General features: G+C 43.7%; 1 protein-coding gene across 3 annotated transcripts in view; it reads left to right on the top strand.

Annotated features, from left to right (window-relative positions):
* Positions 1-8,099: 8,099 nt before the first annotated feature.
* RNF13 (ring finger protein 13) overlaps positions 8,100-24,968 on the top strand; it is a 92,550-nt gene continuing 75,681 nt past the window's right edge. Inside the window, exons 1-4 of one of the 3 annotated variants that reach the window (XM_075068474.1) lie at positions 8,100-8,608; positions 9,057-9,156; positions 17,138-17,265; positions 18,628-18,708. In XM_075068474.1, the coding sequence (XP_074924575.1) occupies positions 17,152-17,265; positions 18,628-18,708 (195 nt within the window). In that variant the 5' untranslated portion in view covers positions 8,100-8,608; positions 9,057-9,156; positions 17,138-17,151. Of the gene's footprint in view, positions 8,609-8,919; positions 9,157-17,137; positions 17,266-18,627; positions 18,709-24,968 lie in introns of all 3 variants that reach the window. The other 2 variants (XM_075068473.1, XM_032806243.2) reach the window with 2 other exon arrangements.

Here is a 24,968-nt window from a genome sequence, read left to right as displayed (position 1 = left end):
ATCACTTGGAGCTAGGGTTAGGGTTCCTGTGGGTAGGGCCTCCCCCCCCCAGGTTTCGGGGATATATGGGTAGGGCACTTGGAGCAAGGGTTAGGATTCCTATGGGTAGGGGTTCCCGACCTAGGTCTATGGTTATTAAGCGTATGGCACTTGGAGCTAGGGTTAGGGTTTCTATGGGAAGGACGCTCCACCCTAGGGTTAGGGTTTCTATGGGTAGGGCACTTTGAGATAGGGTTAGGGTTCCTATGGGTAGGCCTTCCCGCCCTAGGGTTAGGGTTCCTATGGGTAGGGCACTTGGAGCTAGTTTTAGGGTTCCTGTGGTAGGGCACTTGGTTCTAGGGTTAGGGTTCCTATGGGTAGGGCACTTGGAGCTAGGGTTCCTAACAGTAGGGATCTGGGAGCTAGGGTTAGGGTTCCCATGACTAAAGTACTTGGAGCTGGGTTTAGGATTACGATGGGTAGGGCGCACCACCCTACAGTTAAGTTTCCTATGGGTAGGGCACTTGGGGCTAGGTTAGGGTTCCTATGGGTAAGGATTCCCTCCCTAGGCTTAGAGTTCCTAAGGGTAGGGCATTTGGAGCTAGAGTTTGGGTTCCTATGGGTAGGGCACTTGGAGCTAGGGATAGGGTTCATATGGGTAGGGCACCGTGCCCTAAGGTTAGGGTTCATAAGGCTAGGGCACTTAGAGCTAGGGTTAGGGCTCATATGGGTAAAGCTTCTCACCATAGAGTTAGGGTTACCTAGAAAAGGGCACTTGGAGCTAGGGTTAGGGTTCCCCTGGGTAGGGCACTTGGAGCTAGGGTTAGGGTTCTTATGGGTAGGGCACTTGGAGAAAGGGTTAGGGTTCCTATTGGTAGGGCTTCCCACCCTAGGGTTAGGGTTCCTAAGGGTAGGGCACTTGGAGCTAGGGTTAGGGTTCCTATGGGTATGGCTTCCCACCCTAGGGTTAGGGTTTCTAAGGGTAGGGCACTTGGAGCTAGGGTTAGGGTTCCTATGGGTAGGACTTTCTGCCCTAGTGTTATGGTTCATAAGGGTAGGGCACTTAGAGCTAGAGTTAGGTTTCCTATGCATAGGGCACTTGGCATTAGGGTTAGGATTCCTATGGGTAGGGCTTCCTGCTCTAGGGTTAGGGTTCCTATGGGTAGGTCTTCCCGCCGTAGGGTTAGGGTTCCTAAGAGTAGGGCATTTTGGGCTAGGGCTAGGGTTCCTATGGGTACGTCACCCCACCCTAAGGTTAGAGTTCCTAAGGGTAGGGGACTCGGAGCTAGGGTTAGGGTTCCTATGGGTAGGGCAGTTGGAGCTAGGGTTAGGGTTCTGAAGGGTAGGGCTTCCCGCCCTAGGTTTAGGTTTCCTAAGGATAGGGCACTTGGAGCTAGGGTTAGGGTTCCTATGGGTAGGGTTTCCCACCCTAGGGTTAGGGTTCCTACGGGTAGGGCACTTGGAGCTAGGGTTAGGGTTCCTATGGGTAGGGTTTCCCACCCTAGGGTTAGGGTTTCTACGGGTAGGGCACTTGGAGCTAGGGTTAGGGTTTCTATGGGTAGGGCACTTGCAGCTAGGGTTAGGGATCCTATGGGTAGGGCTTCCCACCCCAGGGCTTGGGTTCCGAAGAATAGGGCACTTGGAGCTAGGGTTAGGTTTCCTATCGGTAGGGCACTTGGAGCGAGGGTTAGGGTTTCTATGGGAAGAACGCCCCGCCATAGGGTTAGAGTTCCTATGGTTAGGGTACGTGGAGCTAGAGTTAGGGTTCCTATGGGTAGAGCTTCCCCGCTTGGGTTAGTGTTCCTAAGGGTAGGGCACTTGGAGCTAGGGTTAGGGATCCTATGGGTAGGGCTTCCCGCCCCAGGGCTTGGGTTCCGAAGGATAGGGCACTTGGAGATAGGGTTAGGGTTCCAAAGAGGAGGGCTGGCTTTAGGAAGTGCGGGGCCCAATTCAAACAGTGTTGACAGGGCCCTAGCACGGATGAGTTAAAAAAAAAATATATATATATTTAAAGAAGCATGTGGGGGTCATATTCATTGGGCGCTGCTCTGAGTCTCTGGTGGCATTTCAGGGGTGGGTCCATCACTCGCTCCAGGTCTTCAGCGGCACTGAAGGACCCACTGTCGAAGTGTCGCCAAAGACCCAGAGTAAGCGAAGGACCCACCGCTGAAGTACTGACGAAGATGCGGAGAGAGTGAAGGACCTGCCGCTGAAGTGCTGCTGAAGGCCCAAAGCACCGCCATGTGATTAAAAATTAAAAAGGTGCCTCTAACCAGGGAAGGGATTCTCACTGGGCGTGGGGCCCTCTTTAGGCACTGGGCCCGATTCGGGGAAATTGATGGAATAGGCCTAAAGCTGGACCAGGAGTCCTGACTTCATCTCCTGCATATAACCGCTGATAACACTCTACCCCTGCAATGCAGTATATTGAAATATGCGACAAGAGAAACTGCTAATGTAGCAGAATCTCTTTCCTGTTAGGAAGAAAGAGTGCTACCCATGAAGCAACTTGGGCGCTTAAGTCCCCCAGCGCAGCACTACTGAATCCACAAAACTCCTACTTGGCTGCTGCCTAACTCAGTCAGCACCTAACCTAGGCATCTGAGTTTTAGACACTTGCGCAAGCATGTTGCTGCCTTGCTCTAGGGACTTGGGTGCCTATCTGCTGCCTAAGTTCCGGAGTGACTCATGAACTGGAGCGAAGAAAGATATTAATCCACTGAAGTCTCATGCAGGGCCTCTGAGCATGCCTATCAGGTCCCATTGCAAACTCGGAGGGAGGGAGAGAGAGAGAGGCACTGCTGGCACCCCCTGTAGCTTTTAGCCCAGCAGTTAGAGCATTTGCCTGGGCTGTGGGAGACCCACATTCAATTTCTCCCTCTCTGCCAGAGTGTGGAGAAAAGATTTGAAGAGTGGAGTCTTTCACTTCTCAGGAGAGGGCTCTAACCACTGAACTATGGGATAGTCTGATATGCATTTCCTTTACTCTCTCCTGTTGAAGATGTGCCATTGTGAATAAATAATGAAAGAATGACTGGAGCAGGGTGATCCCAGGTGGATGTCCCAACCACAGAGTTATTTCCTCTCTCTCGCCCAGTCACTGTTCCACTTCCACTGTGGATAAATACTTAAATAGTGATTGGGCTGGGGCATCCACTCCCCCAATCACTCACTATTTATCCACAGTGGAACAGATTGAACAGGAGAGAGAGCCTCACATCACAGTATCTCAAAACTCGGTATTAAAGCACTCTCCTCAGAGGTAGATTCCCCCTAATTAGTCCTAACCCCCCCCTCTAATAGAGAGGGGGGAATCGAATCTGGGTCTCCCATATTCTAGGCACATACTCTAGCTACTAAGCTAAAAGTTATAAGATAGGTTCTGGCAGCACCCCTCCCTGCCCTGCTGTGTGTGGAGTGAGGCGCCTAACTCAGTTCCACAAGAAGCATATTAGATACCAAAGATGCCTGACTCTCCAGGTGGCAGGTTCCCATTTGTAGACTGGAAGCAGAGATAGGCACCTCTCCACAGCCCACACTTAGATCCCCATCTCTGAAAGACAGGATGGAGTTAGCATACACCCGTGATCAGCATCTCTGCACATAGCATGTTGGCTTTTGCTGATCAGATTTTAAGGCAAATATCTCTCCCCATTCATTGTACAAGGCAGAACTTAGGTACCTAACTGAACTTTGTGTATTACAGTGTTGTTCTATGATTTTTTTAGGCACCTAAATGTGAAGTACTGTGACACAGAACTCCCTTTATGGCTCCCACCCCAAATGTTTTTCTAGTGTTCTAGTTAACATGGCTTGTTCGGCTTATTGATTACTATTCTTTGCAGTTATTATTGCAAGATTTTTTTAGTCTCTGTTGGGTTTTGTTATTTTCAGCCTGAAAGGCTTCACACACAGAGAAATCATGTCTGCATTGTAATGAGATGTGAAGCTTTTTGTGTTTTGAAAGAAAATTTAGAAAAATGTGCTCTCTAAGGACACACATCATAAATCAAGTTATTGTTCTGTCGCCAGATTCAATAGAAAATAAAGCTGGTGGCTCTAGGAAAAGCTGTTCCCCACAAAGCTACTATAAATAACACAGGAAATGACAATTCTAAGAACTCTGCTCTATTTTGTTGAAAGGGACATTTTTAACCTGGCCTCTCATTTTGCATCCACCATTAATTGTTGGTGTAAGTGACGATACTTAGGTGTTTCTACCTGATCTGTAGAAATTTGGATCCAACATCTAAACTACCTCAGAGGGGGTTGGAGCACCAGCTGGTGGGAAGACTGTGGAACCTTGTATCCATAGGGAACAGTGTTGCCAAGGGTGATGGAGATGACTAAAAAAACCACAAACTCTCTGTGCAGGTATCCCCGTGATTTGCAGATGCCAAGATATCCATGGAATTTTTCTGCCATCCAAGGTTTGGTGGGTCATTTATGGGTTTTCAGGGGTGTGGTGGGTCTTGCCCTATTCCTATTTCAGGGTGAGTAGTTGCAGAAGCGCAAATCCACACACCCCTGGACTGAATTAATTGCAGAGGATTATATGTACTGAAGTTTGGAGTTTCGTAGTTTTCCTGCTTATGATTATATATTCCTTACTCTACTAAGGGGAAACTTCCATCTACACACACACACGGACAGAATGACAGACAGATATTTATTATGGTCCCAATTCAGCAAGGTACTTAATTAAGCCCCTGCCTAATTAAGCACACATAGTCCCATTGAAGTCAGTGGGATTACCAACATGCTTGAATACAGACATGTGCTTACCTGAATATCTTGCTAAATCAGTCCCTACCTGTTGACTGACTTCAATGGGTATTTTGCCTGAGAAAAGAGTGTAGGAGTGAGTCATTCGAGAGCCGTCCCATATTTTATATACATCTTTACTTCCATCCCACATAAACCTGCTATGATCTCTTTCATATTACTGCAAGTTATTTACAAAAGAAACGCTGATATTAGAGAACATGTTGTATACCTTAAAGAAAGAAATTGTACATATTTGTGCATTTTTATGTCTACACCTTCCTTTCAAATTTTTCCTCTGCTTTTGGGGCATGGCAGTTAGGAAATAAGAAGGTATATTAACAGGAGAGAAAAAAAGCAGAAAAAGGAAGACTGAGAGAAGCCAAAAAGGAATGATAGGAAAGGAAGGTAAAAGAGAAACAGCAGGGAGGAAAGAGAAACATAGACATGAAGAAAAGAGAAAAATAATAGTTGGCTAAGTGTACACATAGCAACTGACTTATCGTCCCTATACCAGTAATCACAATTATTTGAAAAAGACAACTTGTTTATTAAAACAAGTGCAAAAAAATATACCATAACTGTTGCAAAGAAAAAAATCAAACAAAAACATGGCAACAGTGAACTAAAAGGAAATGCACGTGTTATCTACCTACATGGAACGTGGAATTTGTGGGAGCCTGGAGTATGACTGTGTTATAGGCCCATTGAGTGTGAAATTTACTCCAATCTACAAAACCTACCACTACAAAATATTTATTGCAGGCTCTTTCCTAGTAGAGTTATGCAGTCACTCAGGAACCCTGTGGCTCGCCAAAACAGGAAAAAAAAAGGCACAGCCATCCTTGGGGCAAATAAATTAAAAAATTCCTCTACCTGTGTTTATACCTCTCCACAGCCAAAACACAGTCTTAAAAATAAATAAAGACATCAAATAGACTTACTTGCCTAACCTTCCACACTTCAAAAAAGTGTATCAGCAAAACCTGTCTCCCTCTTTGTGAGAAGGGTGCTAATTATCTCGCTTCCCTGGCAGTTTTTGCCAGGACTACAAACATGGCTGCTAGGAGGGACTACATTTCCCAGCAACCCTGCTACCCGTAGTCTCCTGGAAAGATTGGGAGGGAAACACTATTTGTCAGTCTTGGTCCCTCACTGCAGCAGAGGAGATACAAGTTCCAGTCCTCCCCACCCATGGAACTTCAGCCTAGTGCCCTAAAATTAGTCAGCAGTGTGGGTTTCTTTACAAATCCCAGAATGCTTCCTCTGAGTCCTCTTTCTCCTCAGTAACCAAGTGTTGTTCTAGTAAAACCTACTATAAGTTAAAAGGGCTAATATACATTTAAATCCCTTTATGGGAATTAAATGAATCCTCAGATAATATGCCCAAGTACTATGGTGATAAACACCATAGAAATACATTAAATACTATATAATTGTTCTTAGAAGAAATAATAAAGAACAGTTAGATAAATATCATTTATGCTAGAGCCAGTTCTGAAATAATAGATATTGCTGATGCTATAATAATTTCATAATAAATATGAGGTCCAGTCTTGCACCTCAAAAAACACACCACTGAAGTCACTCAGTGTTTTGTCTGAATAAAAGCTTATTGTTTTAAGGTAACATTTGCTATCGAAATCCTTAACCTAAGTTTCTAAAAACAAAGAAAAATACTTTTTACCAACTATCCTGCATTCTCTCTCATTCCTTTTACATCCTTTGTTGTCATCATCTCCCTATTCTGAGACAAAATCTGTTTTTGGATATTTATTCATATGCACAACTGACCATTTAGAAACCTAATAGACCAATTGTGTGTACAAACACTTGGTTTTCCTGCACAATCATGACAAATGCTTGTTTCAAGTATCTGTGCATGAAACCAATCATAGCTTTTGTTCTTTTTTGGTTTTGAAAATTTGGCTCTTAAAACCCACTTGAAACAGACAGCATTTTTGTTGTAAAGAGCTTGATTGACTCACCTACACAAGAGTAAAGTGCATCCTCTAACCTATGAAGGTTGAGCAGACTCTAACAAGATTTAAGCCTATGGTTCTAATGAATATAGGTACACTATTCAAACCATTATGCTTAGATCACTAAGTTTGTCTCTCCACAACCCAGATTTTTAGTGAAAAGTGAGTTATAAAGGCTAAGGGTCATCAGACTTCAGGTTGAAGGATGATAGCTGAAATTGCAGAATTTCTCTTGCAATATCAAATTCAGCCAAATGGCACAACTGGGGAACATGGAATAGACAGGAAAATTCTATTGAGTCAGAAGCTAGCTGGGAAATATTATTTAGGTCAATATTTGTTGCAAAGGAGGTAAACACAAAGTGACAAATTCAGAAGTGATCTAAATTACACATTGATAGGTGGGTGCAATTTACAACCCAATGGAGCATTACCAGGAGAAAGAAGAGTCATCCCTGGCATGGCAATTAGCAGGAGGATGTAGGATAAAGTAAATCTCTTTATCCTATTATCTTTCATTTGCCTTTCCTGCTGTCATGGGTGTGTAGGTTACAACCTCTCTCTGAATTTGTATCAAAATATTTATAATGCATAATCATCTTTGAAAGCATACCTTATACTTAACTCATTATCAAGCATTAGTACCTTTCATTCTAAATGTTTGTTAATTTATTCCAGGGGTTTTCAAACTGTGGTCTGGGTCTACAGACAATGACTGAGTGGTCCACAAAAGGTTGCTGTTACCATAGAACGATGGGTTACCATGTAGCCCATGAACCACTGGGGGTGGGGGGGGGGTGCAACCTATAACTAAGATTTCCAAAGGGGTCCACACCTCCATGTGAAAATTTGTAGACATCTGCAAACGAAAAAAGGTGCTCTATCACAAGGGTACCACCTCTTTTGTAACAAGGCTGATTATACACTACTGGCCTCTTCTACAGTTCTCGTCCTCAGCGGAAATGTGTCTCACTGGGAAAATCTGTGTGTGGTAGATACCTCTGAAATCTAATTAGGAACAACCTAGAGCAGGCAGCAGCTTAAAGTTAGTGGTAGGAATATGTTGAGATAACGAGCACCACTAATTCACTGAAAGGCAGCAGCACGGATGAAATTTGGAGGAAACAAGAGAACTCACCCCAAACCGAAACGGACCACATTAAACGAGCTCAGCCTAGCCTCCAGCAACTCCTTCGACCGTTGTCCTTTTAAAGGGGGCACTTTCAAGGTGGGGAGGTGGTCAAACCCTTGCCCTCCCTGCCATGCTGTGCTCCCCCGGCACTGGCAAGGCCCCCGCTCTCTGAGCTAGGTGCGTTTTGCGCAGCGTGCCACGCATGTCCACTGGCCGCCCACTCAGGAGGCGGGACCTGCCCAGCCATGGGCCTGGGAGCCCGGACCCCACGCACAGGCGGGTAGGGCTCTCGTCCAAACCAGCGGAGAGGGCTGTGCAGACACGATGTGGGGCAGGGTCCCTCGCCACACAGTGACGTCACTGCCATCAACCCAACGAAACAAACGGCCGTCAGATGGGTCCCTCCCAGCTCCCCCCACCCCAGTCCTCCGCGCCGCCAGCCGCTCTCTTCAGCCATTCTCCCTCCGCCAGCGACTCCCCCTGTTTCGCCACCCCGCGCCCGCAGCTCCAGCCTCTCCTCGCCAGGCCCCAGCGTCACGTCCAGGCGCGCGACGAGGAGCCCTCCTGGGGTGGAGGAGTCGGTGAGTGACGAGCCGAGCGAGCCATTCCCAGCGCCCGGGCTGGCCTCTCCGCCTATGCAGGCGCCCGGGGCGGGATTTCCGCCGCGCTCTGGTCCTGCGTCTTTCAGCTGACGGGACAAACCCATTTGTCATGGAGTCGCTGTAGGCTGGTCGCTGCCCTCGGCCCCCAGGTAAGAGCTGCCTTTGCTGCGGTCGGGGCGGAGGGCTTCGCTCGGCCCCCCCGGGCCAGCTCTGCCTGGGTCGTTGCTGTCACGCTGCCGCCCCCACTTGCCCCCGGGCTTGTGGGGGGCTAATGGATCAGTTGCCCCCGGCGAGCCGCGCGGCACCGGGTTGGTGGGCCAGGACTGCGAGCTGGTTTTGCGCATCGAGGCTGAGCTAAGAGCTGGGTCTCCCCAGAAGCAGAGTCGCTGGCAGCCCAAACGCTGGAGCTGTTGCTAACTTTCACTTCAGCTGAGTCTGGCATTTCCCTTCCCTCCCCCAGCCTGCAGCGAGCTCAGGGTAAGCAGAAGAGAGAAGAACGAGTAAGAAGAATAAAATGCTGACAAAGCACCACCGATTACAGCTACAGCCCGGGCTGGGGTTTCACTTCTTGTATTTCTTGTATGTGGTTTTCTCCAGAGCTGCCTGGCTGGGGATGCTGACCATATTTATGATGTGGTGATTATCTGTGCTCTCCCTGGCGACATTTGTCCGCTGTGTAAGGGGGACTTGGGAACAGGTAGGTACTGGCTGGAGAGTGCAGCCTAGTGCCACCAAAACTATTAATAAAGAGATACAAGAAATGATTGGGATGTATAGACTCTGTTTACTGTCTAGCGCAATCCATACTTTAGTTGACAAAATCCTGCAATAGTGAGAATTCAGTGCTGTCTGCTGTTCTTCATAGCTATTCACAGGTAATGCCCCTGGTGCTTTTTAGTTTTCACTCCCTGCACAGCAGCTACTCCTCCTTGCCCAGTACCAGAGGTAAGGCCATCCTGGGATGATGCAGATTCAGATCTCGTGTGGTTTGATGAGAATCAATGCACTAAAATGTTGAGGGTAGCATCTACAGAATATTATTAACATTAAGCAACTAAGGTGGATCTGTCCTCTAATCATGAAATTATGAAACTAACAAACCTCCCCTGCTCCACCCGAAGCTTTTTAAGAGCAATTATGATGTAAATGAAATGAGTGATCCAGATATGAATGTTTCTAAGTGTTTTTCTTTGCTAATGATGAATAGCAGCAGAGTTTACCAAAATGCAAACTGAATTACAAAACTATAGGCAATGGGATAGATTCAAGCCTGGCATAAGGTTTCTTCAGCTGAATTACATCAGGGATGAATTTGGTCAGATATTAGCCAGTTCACTTGACGATTTCACATGATTTGTGTACGTATAAGTATCTTTATCCTTTCTCCAGTTGCAATCTGAGGTAATAGGGCAAGGACTATCATTTGGATGGGGACTTCTTATTCTGTGGTCCACACTTTTTAACAATAGTCTCATGGGCCAACCTCTCCTCTCCACAGACAATTATTCAGCACCATCTCCCCTCCCATTAGTGCCTGTGCAGACTTTCCCTCCTGTCTTCAACTGCATAAGTTCCCTGTTGTACCTACAGCAATTGCTTACATGGAAAATTAATATTAGGAAGGTATTTAATATTTTGTAATTATCTATAATGTAACTTAGTAGGTTTGAATAAGAAACTCGGATAGCTCTCTGCAAGCCACAGTATGCTCTCTGTGGAGCACCAGTGTTCTGTGTACACTGATTTATATGAATATTCCCTGACAACAGGGAACAGCCAATATACAATTATGCCTTCTGTAAATGCTGCAGTATTCTATGTTTGGTGAAGGGTGATGGGTCAGAGGTTCTATTCCCCATAGTGGCAAGCTGTTGGCCTAATTTCACTTTGTTTTCTATCCCACCATAAAGTTTCTTGGTTTATAGGGAGCACTGACCGCAACATCTGGAGTTAGTTTAACATTTTCCCCCATAAGACCCAATTTTCAGTAGCTTTGTATCTTTGCCAAACTAACTGTTCAAATTTAAAAAAAAAAAAAGTGATACAAGATCTGTGCCTCAGACTGATTTTTTTTTTTTTTAAGAAGGTTTCAGCAAAAGTGCTTTAGCCATTTCTTAGAATAAGATTGGTAAAAGAGCCTATTTTTCTCTAATTCTAAATTTGTAAAAAGAAATGGTTGTATCTCCTGCAGTGGAGCAGGACTTGACATTTGACGGGGGTTGCTTGGGGGCAGGGAGGTGCTTTTTACTCTTTATCAAATATATCCTGAAGAAGAGCTCTGTGTAGCTCAAGAGCTTGTCTTTCTCACCAACAGAAGTTGGTCCAGTGAGAGAAATTCTCAGCCCAAGTTTCTATGTGCAGCCTGCATTGAGCATTCTCTAGCTCTAGGGAATTCCTGCATGTCAACATCACTCATCATAGTCCCAGGACCCACTCAGCTTCCTGCTTGCCAGGCACAGAGCTAGAGCTTCGACAGGATATAGGCACTGTAGCAACAATGTCCTCACCTCTCACCTCAGGGAAGGCCCAATGGGATGGGAGCCCATGAGGATGCCTTCTGCTGACTGATGGTGTTAATTATATGTACTTTATAGTCTTCATTAAAGTTTCACACTTCTAAATCAAGGAACTGACAAGTAGTAATCTTCGCATTCTATAGTTGGGGTAACTGAGACTTTACAGATGGTCGCTTCTGGCAGAGTTGAGAACAGACCCTTGTCTCTAGTATGGGAGACACAGGTATTATTCACTCAGTCACACTGTTCTTTAGACAGAAAGCATTAAATCTGTGTGCTTAACTGTGCTGTGTCTACAGCAACTAGCCCACAGTCCACTCCAGAGCTAGAAATAGAACCCAGGTATCCTCAGTCTCAAAGTTTCTCAGATATCTAGCAAATAATTATATAAGTCACTTGCAAACTGTGTGTTGTATTTCCCTCTTGCAGTTGGAATACTGGATCATACTATCCTGTTGCTAACAGTTGCTCCTTTTTAAAGTGGTAGAGATCTATGCTTTGAATCTAGAACCCTGCAGGTGATTCTCAGGGGCGGCTCCAGGCACCAGCACGCTAAGCGTGTGCCTGAGACAGCAAGCTGCGGGAGGCGCTCTGCCGGTAGCCGCGAGGGCGGCAGGCAGGTTGCCTTCGGCGGCATGCCTGTGGAGGGTCCGCTGGTCCCGCGGCTTTGGTGGACCTCCCACAGGTGCGCCACCGAATCCGCGGGACCGGGGACCTCCCGCAGGCAAGCCACCAAAGGCAGCCTTCCTGCCGTGCTTGGGGTGGCAAAAATAGCTAGAGCCACCCCTGATGATTCCTATCGGGTTGAATACTGTTCCAACTTCAGCCGGAAGACAGAAGCTGCGCCACTGCGGACAGCTGAACATAGAAGCTGCCACTGAATTGCCGCCGCCGCAGAAACGCATGTGCCATCCGAATGACACATGGACTTCCCCCGCCGTCCACGGCGGCAATTCGGCACGCTGCTTGGGGGCAAAACCACACAGACTGCCGCCCATTGCAGATTGCCACCCCAAGCACCTGCTTGGAATGCTGATGCCTGAAGCCGGCCCTGTCCCCAATCATCCCTTGGATCCAACCTTTGGCCCATTCTTCATCTCACCTCTTGCAGGGAGAACAGACTTCTGTAGCTCAAGTGGTAGGCTATGCTGCAGTACTGAAGGTTCACTGTTCAAACCCTGGTGTTGATACATGATTGGGGAGTGTTACAGTTGCATATAATGAAATTTGTTCTTCCTTTTAAAAATTAACAAACCTCAAATTACATTAATTGTTAAAAGTCAAGCATTCAGAAGTTAGGAAATGTTAGATTTATGGTTACCTGTCCACTTTTAATTTGGCCTCCTTATGTGTATGCATTATGGTAGTTTTTAATTACATACAGGTTCCCTCCCCCGCCCCCTAAGATACTGCCTATTAAGTGCATAGGGAAACAGACTTAATGTTTCATGGGCAACGTAAATTTAGCATTTCCTGACTTTACAACCTAAATCATTATTTTTATGTTTGCAGTTATTCAATATTTGTATAACAGTAGCAACTTGAGGTCCCAACTCACATTGGGACCACATTGTATTAGGTACTGTACCAGCACTTAGTAAAAAAATTATGTTTGCCCTGAAGAGTTTACAGTCTAAACAGGTAAGTCAGACAGAGACTGAGAGAAAGGAAAATAACAAAAAGAGTGACTAGAGAGATGTTTGGCAAATATCATGTTAATTCCATTTAAAAATAAATAAATATTTAACCAGAACTGATCATACATATACTATGCAAGTACATAAAATTTTCTATCTCTATTATTTACAGTTATTAAAGATCTGTTAAATGAGTTTATGAAAGCCATAAATCTCATAACAGGTTTGAAATAGGTGGGTTAGTTATTCTTTTCAAAGCTCCATTGGATTTATTGGAGCGGGGGGAGGGGAGTGTGATTATCTGAGTGTGACTATTTATGCAAGTAAGGATTATTATTCACTTGAGACTTGCAGGCCTCTAGCTTGTATTCTGAACATTTCTAAGAAGGAATTCCTAAAAATGATTGCCTAGCAAAGCAAAAGCAAAACAAAAAAGCCCCCCAAAAACAGTGAATCAGGAATTTTAAAGGGCAGTTCATGTTTGAAAAGTGATTCAGCAGAGACGACTTGCTCCCTCTGGTTATTCAAAGATAAAGTTGTTGATTTGGGTGGTTTAAATATGGTTTTACTGGTTTTTAATGTAAAATCAACACGACTATGGAAGAGGGAGCTGAGATCAATTCTTTCTTGCACATCAACAGAATTGTTTTGGAAGGACCAGATTGATAGCTTGTGTAAATTGGTTAGCTCTATTAAAGACAATGATCAGCATGTTTATGCCAGCTGAGGCTCTAGCTCAGTGTTACAAGTAATAGGTCCAATCAGTTACATCTGTGCAAACCTGAAGACAATAGGGCTGCACAGATTAGCACAGCAATATTAATAATTATGCCCTATTACTTATTTGTATTATAGTGGCACCCATGGACTTGTCATGGATCAAGGCACCATTGTACAAACACATAAAGACAGTACCTGCTCCACAGAGCTTACAGTGTGTGCAAAGATTTCAGGAGTGATTAGAGGTTTTGGGTGCACAACTTGACACCTTAAGGAGATCAGATTTTTATAAGACAGGTGCCCAGCACATTCTGAAAATCAAGTTCATGTAATGTGTCAAGTTAGGCACCCAACAAAACAGTCACTAGTCACTTTTAAAACTCCTACCATGGACTTTAAGGTCTTTGTTACCTAAAGCAAGCTTTGTGCTAAAATGTTGGTACTGAGCAAAAGAAACATAGTAGTGTCTTTTATCCATAGATCTTAGTGCTTTGCAAAGGTGGCTATCATTATCCCCATTTTACAAATGGCAAAAGTAAGTCTCAGGTCACTTCACAAGTCAGTGTTTGAGTTGGGAAGAGAAGCAAGATCCCCTGACTTTCAGTCATGTGCTCTAGCCACTGGAATGTGTGCCCTAGTGGCTAAAGAACTGTACAATGACTCAGGAGACCTGGCTCTACCACAGGGTTTCTCAAACAGGGGTCGCCGCTTCTGTAGGGAACGGCCCTGGCAGGCCAGGCCGGTGTGTTTACCTGCCCCATCCGCAGGTCCAGCTGATCGCGGCTCCCACTGGCTGCGGATCGCTGCTCTGGGCCGATGGGAGTTGCTGGAAGCGGCGGCCAGTACATCCCTTGGCCTGCGCCACTTGCAGCAGCTCCCATTGGCCCGGAGCAGTGATCCGCGCACTGGGAGCTGCGATTGGCCGGACCTGCTGACAGGGCAGGTAGATACACTCGCCCGGCCCGCCAGGGGCTTTCCCTACAAAAGCGGTGACCCTTGTTTGAGAAACCCTGTTCGACCACTTGGGCAAGCCACTTTCTCAGTGGCTCAGTTTCCAAATGTGTAAATTGGGGACAATATTGACTTCCTTTGTAAAGCACTTTAAAACTGACTGATGAAAAGTGCTATATTGAAATTTAGGACTGGAAAAGATCCCAATGGGTCATCTAGTCCATCCCCTCTCCCCCCAGGTTGGGGATTTTTTAGGTATACTTAATCCTGCCTCAACACCTGTTTGCTAAATCTGTTCTTAAAAGCCTCCAATGGCAGGGATTCCCCACACCAGTTATTTCTGTGCTGCCTAAATAAATCAACACTTTGGTATTCACTTCTGTCTGTAGACCAACAGTAACTGGTACCTGCAAAAAGTTAATTAAAAATGAATGTGTGGATTTTGAGTTGTTTGTAATTGCTTGTAGTTTAGATATTAGCTTAATAATGTGGCACTCAGCCCATTAATTCAAAGAATAGCTGCTGACAGTGAAATCTGTGAAGTATTGTATGAAATATTATGCGGTGGTTAAATGCTATAATGATAGGGGCTACAGAAAACTATGGGCATAGATACACACAAAAGTTGTACCTCTTTAATTATACGGGTATAGTTACAGCAGTACAACGCCTTTTGCGTTGACACTGTTGCACCAGTACAAAGGTGCTTTACACGAGTATAGGTATTTCTAAACAGGAAGAGGAATAAGCTTCACTGATGGTGCCTTCATACCTATGTAACTGCAGCCACACAAGGGCTTGTATCAGTATAATTATTTCAGTTAAAAAAGAAAAAAGCCACACCTTGTAGCTAAAATATTTATACTGGTACAAAATCTGCATATGGACCAGGCCTAAATAGGAATCATTAATTTATTTTACCTTCTCAATCAGTATATTTAAAACCAGTTAATAGCTAGTGACCTTAGAAGCCTAAAAGTCAACTCAGAAAGGTAGTAACCTGAGGCCACCTTTTAATATCTTTTTACAAACTGTTTAAATTAATACTGATTGACAAAAATGAGTGTCAGACATTTAATGTCTGAGACTTTAAAACTGACTTGGTGGATTTTTGAAGAAAAGTTCTTTCTGAAAAGGTTAAATCTTTTAAGTTGTTATAATATCTAATTTCTGTTTTCAAGACAAATTACTGTTTTCAAAATACAACAGTTCTGAAATTCTTTATATTGATTGCTTTGTAAATTATATTTTAGCTGGAAAGTTAAGAACAAAAGCTGAATTGATTTCCTTTGGAATCACTTGACGGGAGTGTTTTTGATTTCCTTTTAAAATACAGTAACTCCTCACTTAAAGCCGTCCTGGTTAACGTTGTTTCATTGCTGATCAGTTAGAGAACATGCTCATTTAGAGTAGTGCAATGCTTCCTTATAACTTTGTTTGGCAGCCACTTGCTTTATCCAGCGCTTGCAGAAAGAGCAGCCTATTGGAGCTAGCTGGTGGGGGCATGGAACCAGGGTGGGCTGGCAACCCCCCTATCAACTCCCCTAAGTTCCCTGTGCGGCAGCCTCCAGCAGGCTATCAATTGCCAGACAGCTCTGCTATCCCTCCCTCTACTGCCATGTGCTGCTCCTGCCCTCTGCCTTGGAACTGCTTCTAGGAGCTGGGGGCGGCTCCAGGCCCCAGCATGCCAAGTGCATGCTTGGGATGGCAAGCTGCGGGGGGTGCTCTTCCGGCACCACAAGGGTGGCAGGCAGGCTCTTCAGCGGCTTGCCTGCGGAGGGTCCGCTGGTCCTGCGGCTTCGGAGGACCTCCCGTAGGTCCGCCAAAGCTGCGGGACCAGCGGACCCTCCGCAAGCAAGCCGTCGGAGGCAGCCTGCCTGCTGTGCTTGGGGCGGCAAAATGCCTAGAGCCGCCTCTGCCGGGAGCCTCCCGCTTGCTGTGCAAGGAGGAGGGGGAAAAAGGGTTGCTAATGTCAGCGTGTCCTCCACCCTCCCACTCCTTTATCCCTTCTCCACAGAGCAGGGGGGACACACAACAGGGCTCAGGACTGAGGGAGCTTGCTGGCAGCCGCTGTTATCTCAACTTGCTGATCTACTTAAAAGGGCAGTGTACTTAGAGTGGGATCAGCATACTTAAAGGGGCAATGCGCATCTCTCACACACATGGTGTGTGTCTCTGCCTCTCTCTGTCCTGCTGTCTTCCCTCCTTCCATTTCTGTTGCCTTGTAGAGTGTGAGGCTAGATTAACAACAATGTGTTTAACCCTTGAGGACTCAGCCGAGTGCTAGTTCATCATTTAGCAGAAAGGCATTCCCTGGGAAATATTCCACCCTCTGACTTCACCTCAACCAAGCTTCACAATCATCATTGCTATGTATAGTATTCAATTGTTTGTTTAAAACTTATACTGTGTATATGTGTGATCAAAAATATAGTCTTTTGTCTGACGAAAAAAATTTCCCTGGAACCCACCCCCCGCCCCCATTTACATTAATTCTTATGGGGAAATTGGATTCACTTAACATAGTTTTGCTTAAAGTCACATTTTTCAGGAACATAACTAAAATGTAAAGTGAAGAGTTACTATAAGAATATGTATTATATGCATGACCACTGCTTAATACCAACAGTGAGTTGCTTGGATAGCTTGCATATTGTCTGTGTAAAGTATTTTCATTGTTCCTGTCAATTAAGAATAACCATAAAATCTCATAAAATATTCCTTTGAAATACAATGTTTTAGCTAATCTAAGTAGATGTTAGTTTGCTCTGATCAATAGGAGACTAATAAATATTTTAGGAAAAAATATCTGCTACATGCCATGATTATTTATTTTGTTTTGTTTTATTTACAGATATTTAATTTAAAATGCTGTTGTCAATAGGAATGTTAATGTTGTCTGCCACTCAGATCTACACCATCCTGACAGTTCAGCTGTTTGCTTTCCTAAACCTTTTGCCTGTGGAGGCAGACATTTTAGCGGTATGTGGAATAAATGTTTTTACATGCAAATGAATGGGAATTTCTTTCAGATTTTTCTACTTATACATCATATCATGTGATACATTTTAAAACATTATCAGTGCAAAGTTAATAGTGCCTATATATTTTACCAATTACATCAAATGTATTCAAAAATAAATGGTATACTTTTTTCAGAGAAGGTTAGGGTTAGTTAGATGCTGATATCTCTTTGAAATTCAGTGTGAGTAAGACACCTAACCTCCCTTGGGATCTCCTGAAAGTCCCAGCCAAAATATGTAGGGCCATCTCATGTCATAAATCTTTAAAAAGAACTCCCCACTGATTTGATTTGATTTAATGGTCAAAATAAGTAGATAGCTAGCAGACGATAATACATTCTACAATCAAGAACTTTTACAAGTTTAGGGTTTTATGCAGAAAACTGAAAATCTGCCAAGATCTTTTTTTGCCATGTTTTTTAGAGACTTGTATGGTACCCATCCACTAGGGCAATAGAAAAAAAAAGTCACAGGGAACAGGAAAGTGTGGCTTGTGCAGTTTTAGAGCTGTTATGCAATGTTGCATATGTTGACTCTTAGCTTCCACAAAAAGAGAACATTTTAGAATGTAACTGTTTAAACTGAGTGTCTTTACTCACTTCCCTGTGAACTAAAATCTTTGTAAGGTGTTAAGGATTCCCTCCCTGGAGACACTTTAAAAAGCTGGTTCATTTCAAAGTGAAGAAAATCCACTCTTCAGAAGCATGTTCGTGAGGCATAGCAAGATGTATCCTTTGCTCAAATATCAGAGGGGTAGCTGTGTTAGTCTGGGTCTGTAAAAAGCAACCAAGAGTCCTGTGGCACTTTATAGACTGACAGATGTACTGGAGCATAAGCTTTGGTGGGTGAATACCCAGTTCATCAGACGCATGTACACCCATGAACGCTTATGCTCTAATACATCTGTTAGTCTATAAGGTGCCACAGGACTCTTTGTTCCCTTTGCTCAAAGTGCGCTTTGGCTACAGCCAGATTTTTGCAAAACTGGGTTAACAACAGTGCTTGAATTGAAGGAGAGGTTTTCCCAACATTTAGTGGAATTCATCTTACTTTCTTGTAGTTAAATCATTTCCAGTAAAGGAAGACGCTAGAGAACTTTGAGTTTATTACATGGAATAAAGCTCTTTCACCTGATATACTACATCAGATTGGGTTGGGTAATATGTGGATGAAAGAACAACAGAAAACCCCTAGGGACTGGAAGCAGCAGTGTTTGATTCATTGGTATAGTGTTAGGAGGCACTATGTATAGTACATTTTTGCCCTAAAGAATGAGTTTTTTTTTGTTACAGATCTGATTTTCTTTTATATTTATGTTTAGTATAACTTTGAAAATGGAACTCAGACATTTGATGATCTGCCTGCAAGGTTTGGCTACAGACTGCCAACTGAAGGCTTGAAGGTAAGAAGCAGCATCTCTGAATACACAAAGTATAAGCTAAAACAAAATTGTTAGAATGTATTTTGTGTGCAGTGTTAAAAATAACTTTGTCAACACTAGCTTAAAGATAAGTTTATAATTTTCACAGATATACTTTAATAGTGGACTAAAAGAGGATGTATGATGGGGTACCATCCTTAAGTACACCCCCTTCTGTCCATGCAGGAACACAGACCCTCACCTCCCTGTTGGTGCTTGCAATCATTTACTCTGACCCAGATACTGAGAACAAGTCCTTTGGTGGATTCAATTTATTAACTTTTCTAGAGTACAAAGGATCCTCCTTTTTACCCCTCAAGTCCAACCCTTCATTTTGCTCCAGGGCGAATGATGACAAGCATCCCATGAGTTCTCCAGCCCTCCTCCTGGGTCCTGTGTACTATAAGCCAGGCAGATTTACCTTCCTTGTATCCAGCCCACTTCCTGGATCCCAATAGGATCCAGCGGTTCCGCAACTGTCCTCTTAGGCCTGTGTTCATTCAGAGCTTCTAGCTCTGCACTGGGAAAGCTTAGTAGGCTGCCCTCATCTCTATCTACTCCTTTTCCTGGGAGCCTGCTTTCTGTGGGAGCACACCCTTCAACTGAGCCCTGGTAGCCTTTTCAGGTCCAGATGCTCATTACTCAATAAGCTGTCCCCCAGCCAACTAGGCAGTTAATTGCTTACAGGTGGGTTTATTCTCCTTAGACAAGCCCATCATAGGTAGATTGGGCCATGACTCCCCTTAAAGGGGCCAGCCATCTCATGACAGGATGCATCTGTTAGTCTTGTTTATATAGGAAAAAAATGGTGGTCTACCATATAGCAAAGTCCTACAGTTCACACTGGGTTTTTTTGGATATAGTATGGACCCCATCTTGCAAGGTATTGAGCTCAAATACTATCCTGGCCTATAGAAAATGTGGTTGTCAGAAAAAATAGCCTGAGTGGCTATATTGTACTAAGTTACTTTGTTTTTGTGATAAAGCCCTTCATGTTTATTTTAGTGATAAGTAAGCTTCTTGTATTCAAATATTCATTGCACTGGTCCCTGTCTGAGGTACATATTAAAGGATATCTGCAACAGACGTGCACTGATTAAAGTGTACATTTAAACAGATCCTGGAACTATGCAGACATGAATCTAGTATCTTTGTATTTCTGTCCTACACTATACTACCACTGAATGCTTATTATAACTGAATTTAGCTGGGCAGGAAAAAGGTTGCCGCTACACAACTCTGTATTAAGTTATCTTTATAAGTTATGAAGGCTGAAATTATGGAGCTGAGTTCACGAACAGACTCTGACAACCCACTTTCATAAAGAGACAGAATATCTGCAGAGACATAGTTCTTTCTAGATGAGTTCAGGCAGACTCTTCATCAAGCTTGATGATGAACTTAGCAGATGGATAATTGTAGGAGTGCACCTGCAACTAGACCTGAAGAAAAATACTTTTGACTGACACCTTACCTTCTACAAAAGTGTAATCTGGGAGCAGCCACACCTGATGATGGATGACTGAATACAGAATGCAGAGGGGTTGGCCATAAAGCTATGAACTAGCATGTCTTCTGAGTGCAAGCATTCCATAATCTGAATATATGCAGAGCATATCACTAAATACGTACAGGCTCCACAAAGAGGCTGACTTTTAGTGTCCTCCACCTGGCAAATCAAAGAACTGGATGGGATCTCAAGAGATCATGTAGTCCAGTCCCGCACACTCAAGGCAGGACTAAGTATTATCTATACCATCTCTGACAGGTGTTTGTCCAACCTGCTCTTAAAAATCTCCAATGATGGAGATTCCACAACCTCCCTAGGCAATTTATTCCAGTGTTTAACCACCCTGACAGTTAGGAATTTTTTCCTAATGTTCAACCTAAACTGCCCTTGCTGCAATTTAAGCTAACTGCTTCTTGTCCTATCCTCAGAGATTAAGAAGAATAATTTTTCTCCCTCCTCCTTGTAACAGCCGTTTAGGTACTTGAAAACTATTATGATGTCCCCTCTCAGTCTTCTCTTCTCCAGACTAAGAAAACTTAATTTTTTCAGTCTTCCCTTATAGGTCATGTTTTCTAGACCTTTAACCATTTTTGTTGCTCTTCTCTGGACTTTCTCCAATTTGTCCACATCTTTCCTGAAATGTGGCGCCCAGAACTGGACACAATACTCCAGTTGAGGCCTAATCAGCGTGGAGTAGAGCAGAAGAATTTCTTCTCATGTCTTACAATACTCCTGCTAATACATCCCAGAATGATGTTTGCTTTTTTTGCAACAGCGTTACACTGTTGACTCATTTAGCTTGTGATCCACTATGACCCCCAGATCCCTTTCTGCAATACTCCTTCCTAGACAGTCATTTCCCATTTTGTATGTGTGTAACTGATTGAAGAGAAGGGGGAAGTGATCTCACTGGAACTATTCGAAGTATGAGCCCTACTAATAAAGTCACTTAGTGTTGCAGAGTATAGGGCAGAATGCACTTGGTCCCTGGGCAGGTGTGCAACCAGAGTGGTGGCAAGAGGACACAATGAAGAAGGGAGGGGAGGGGAAGAAAAGGGTAAAGGAAACCTCAGCATAGTACCTGGATTCAGTGAAAGTCTTGATGCTCAGAACTGCAGAAGAAAGCATCCATGGCAGTGTTAATACTACCTCAGAAGGGATTGGGACTGCATCACCCATGTGCCCATCTTTGTTCTGCTTCTGCTTCTGGAGTGCAAACTGTTTGTTCTCAAGTCAACCAAAGGCACAATATGAAATAATCCTAAAAGCAAGAATAAGCATTAGACTTCTTTACCCTTAACTTAAAATCTGAGACTGAATTATACAGAAAGCTGTAGTTCCTTGTGTTTCAATGTTAGATTTAAAGCACACTGCTTATTCAGACCAGTGTGATGCAACGGATGCTGTGGTGTGAATGATGATAACTCAGTAAAATAACCAGGACCACAGCCACTAAAAGCTTCATATACAAGTTTAAAAACTGATATGATTTTTAAGAGGCTAGTATAAAAATATTAATTTAGGACTAATATTTTGAGATGATCCACTGCTAATGTAAATTTGAGCTGCAGTATCTGATATGAGTTACATCCTGTGAACAGCAGAGAGGAAGCCCTACAGAAACAGAATCATAGTAATCTGATCTTGTGGGGTGGGGTGGGGAAGGGAAGTCACTAATTTCCATACCGAGATGTGGCCCTCAGACTAAAAAATTTGCCCACCCTAGATCTAGAGGATAATTGAGCCATGAGCAATAGCACCACAGGGTATAAGAAATAAATCTTAGGGTTCATTCCTGCTCCCCTGATGTCAGTGACAAACATCCCATGGATTTAAATAAATACAGGATTGGACCCTATGTTAGACAAACTTATCACAGAATCATTGGAATGGAAGGGACTTCAAGAGGTCATCTAGTCCGGTCCCCTGCACTCCTGGCAGGACTGAGTATTATCTAGACCATCTCTGACTGGTGTTTATCTACCTGCTCCTAAAAATCCCCAGTGATGGAGATTCCACAGCTTCCCTAGGCAATTTATTCCAGTGCTTACCCACCCCAACAGGAAGTTTTTCCTAATGTCCAACCTAAACCTCCCTTGCTGCATTCTAAGCCCATTGCTTCTTGTCCTGTCCTTCGTGGTTAAGAACAACAATTTTTCCCCCTTCTCCTTGTAATAACCTTGTCAAGGTTCCTTCCCCACTCTGAACTTTAGGATACAAATGTAGGGACCTGCATGGATACTTCTAAGCTTAATTACTAGCTTAGATCTGGTAACTCTGCCACCAACCAGAAATTTCAGTGTCTGGAGCACTTCTTGTTCCCCCTAAAACCTTCCCCTCCCTGGGCAGCCTTGAGAGGCTTCACCAATTCCCTGGTGAACACAGATCCAAACCCCTTGGATCTTAAAACAAGGAGAAATTAACCATCCCCCCTCTTTTCCCCCCACCAATCCCTGGTGAGTCCAGATCCAATCCCCTTGGATCTTAAACAAGGAAAAATCAATCAGGTTAAAAAAGTAAATCAATCAGGTTCTTAAAAGAAAGGTAAAATCATCTCTGTAAATCAAGATGGAAAATTACTTTCAGGTAATCAAATTTTTATAGCCCAGAGGACCCCCTCTAGCCCTAGGTTCAAAGTTACAGCAAACAGAGTAAAATCCTCTCAGCAAAAGGACATTTACAGGATGAGAAAACAAAAATAAAACTAATCTGCCTTGCCTGGCTGTTACTTACAATTTTGAAACATGTGAGACTGGTTTAGAAAGATTTGGGAGAGCCTGGATGGACGTCTGGTCCCTCTTAGTCCCAAAGGCGACAAACACCCAAAACAAAAAGCACAAACAAAGACTTCCCTCCACCAAGTTGAAAGTATCTTGTCCCCTTTACTCATTGGTCCTCTGGTCAGGTGTCAGCCAGGTTTACTGAGCTTCTTAACCCTTTTCAGGTAAAAGAGGCATTAACCCTTAACTATCTGTATATGACAAACCTTTTGAAAACTGTTATCATGTCCCCTTTCAGTCTTCTCTTTTCTAGACCAAACCCAATTTTTTCAATCTTCCCTTATAGGTCATATTTTCTAGATCTTTAATCATTTTTGTTGCTCTTCTTTGGACGTTTTCCAATTTGTCCACATCTTTCTTGAAATGTGGTGCCCAGAATTGGACAATACTTCAGTTGAGGCCTAATCAGCATGAAGTAGAGTAGAAGAATTACTTCTCATGTCTTACAGTACTCCTGCTAATACATCCCAGAATGATGTTTGCTTTTTTTGCAACAGTGTTACACTGTTGATTCATATTTAGCTTGTGGTCCGCTATGAGTCCCAGATCCCTTTCCACAGTACTTTTTCCTAGGCAGTCATTTCCCATTTTGTATGTGTGCAACTGATTGTTCCTTCTTAAGTGGGGTACTTTGCATTTGTCCTTATTGAATTTCATCCTATTTACTTCAGACCATTTATCCAGTTTTTCCAGATCATTTTGAATTAAAATCCTATCCTCCAAAACACTTGCAACCCCTTCCAGATTGGTATCATCCGCAAACTTTATACTCTCTATGCCATTGTCTAAATCACTGATGAAGATATTGAGCAGAACTGGACCCAAAACTGATCCCTGCGGGACCCCACTCGTTATGCCCTTCCAGCATGTCTGTGAACCACTGATAACTACTCTCTGAGGACTGTTTTCCAACCAGTTATGTACCCACCTGATAGTAGTTGTATCTAGGTTGCATTTCCCTAGTTTGTTTATGAGAAGGTCAAGTCAAGATATACCTTGTCTTCCGCTTCTCCCCTCATCCACAGGTCTTGTTACCCTGTCAAAGTAAGCTATCAGGTTGGTTTGACACAATTTGTTCGGGACAAATCCATACTGACTGTTACTTATCACCTTATCTTTTAGATGTTTGCAAATTGATTGCTTAATTATTTGCTCCATTATCTTTCTGGGTACAGGCTTGATTACTTTAAGAAAACCCCCAACCTCCTAATTACCGTGGGCCAGAATGTGGCTAGTCTTTACAGAGCTATACAGTGTGGGAAGGTGCTACTAGGCAGTGAGGAACTTCCTCCCTGATCACATGGATCTGCTCTGCCCCATCCCTACCCTGCACTGAAACTAAATATCACAGTTTAGCCTATAGTCAGTGGGTGAAAAAAATGCAGTAGGTGAGTGTGATATAGATTTTAGTACATCATCTGATACAATGTCTATGAAACTCACACTCCAAATTACTTCACATTGACTTGGATAGGAATGGCTTGAAAACTGGCAGAAGTCTCGGAAACAAAGGGCACTAATAAAGGGTAACATGCCACATTGCTGGGAGGTACGTAATGGGGTCCAGCAGGAATTAGTAAGTTAAAATGAAAGAGCAAGGTAATGAAATATATATGAGATACTAAATTGGGAAATGCTGTAAGTACTGGAGACGACAGAAATAATACAAAGGGGCCTAGAGAGGTTACTAATGGGGACAGAAAATGGAAATCAACTTGGAATAATGGAACATAATACCCCTCCAGAGAAAATACATTAAATATCTATTTCAAATTAAGGGAGCAAGAATCGCCAGTGCAGGTTTATGCTGTGTATTCAGGGGAACAGAGAAGGTAATCCTTTTCTCAGAGGCTGCAATATGACCATATCTGCAATGTAGGCAAAATATATAGACGGAAGAGAAACAAAATGGATTCAAGAGGAGATGGGAAATGGGTGATGGAGGAGGTGTG

The sequence above is a fragment of the Chelonoidis abingdonii genome, chromosome 8 (genome assembly GCF_003597395.2).
Source record: "Chelonoidis abingdonii isolate Lonesome George chromosome 8, CheloAbing_2.0, whole genome shotgun sequence".
Taxonomy (NCBI): domain Eukaryota; kingdom Metazoa; phylum Chordata; order Testudines; family Testudinidae; genus Chelonoidis; species Chelonoidis abingdonii.
The sequence above is the reverse complement of the archived record's forward strand: the minus strand, read 5'-3'. Positions and strand labels throughout refer to the sequence as shown.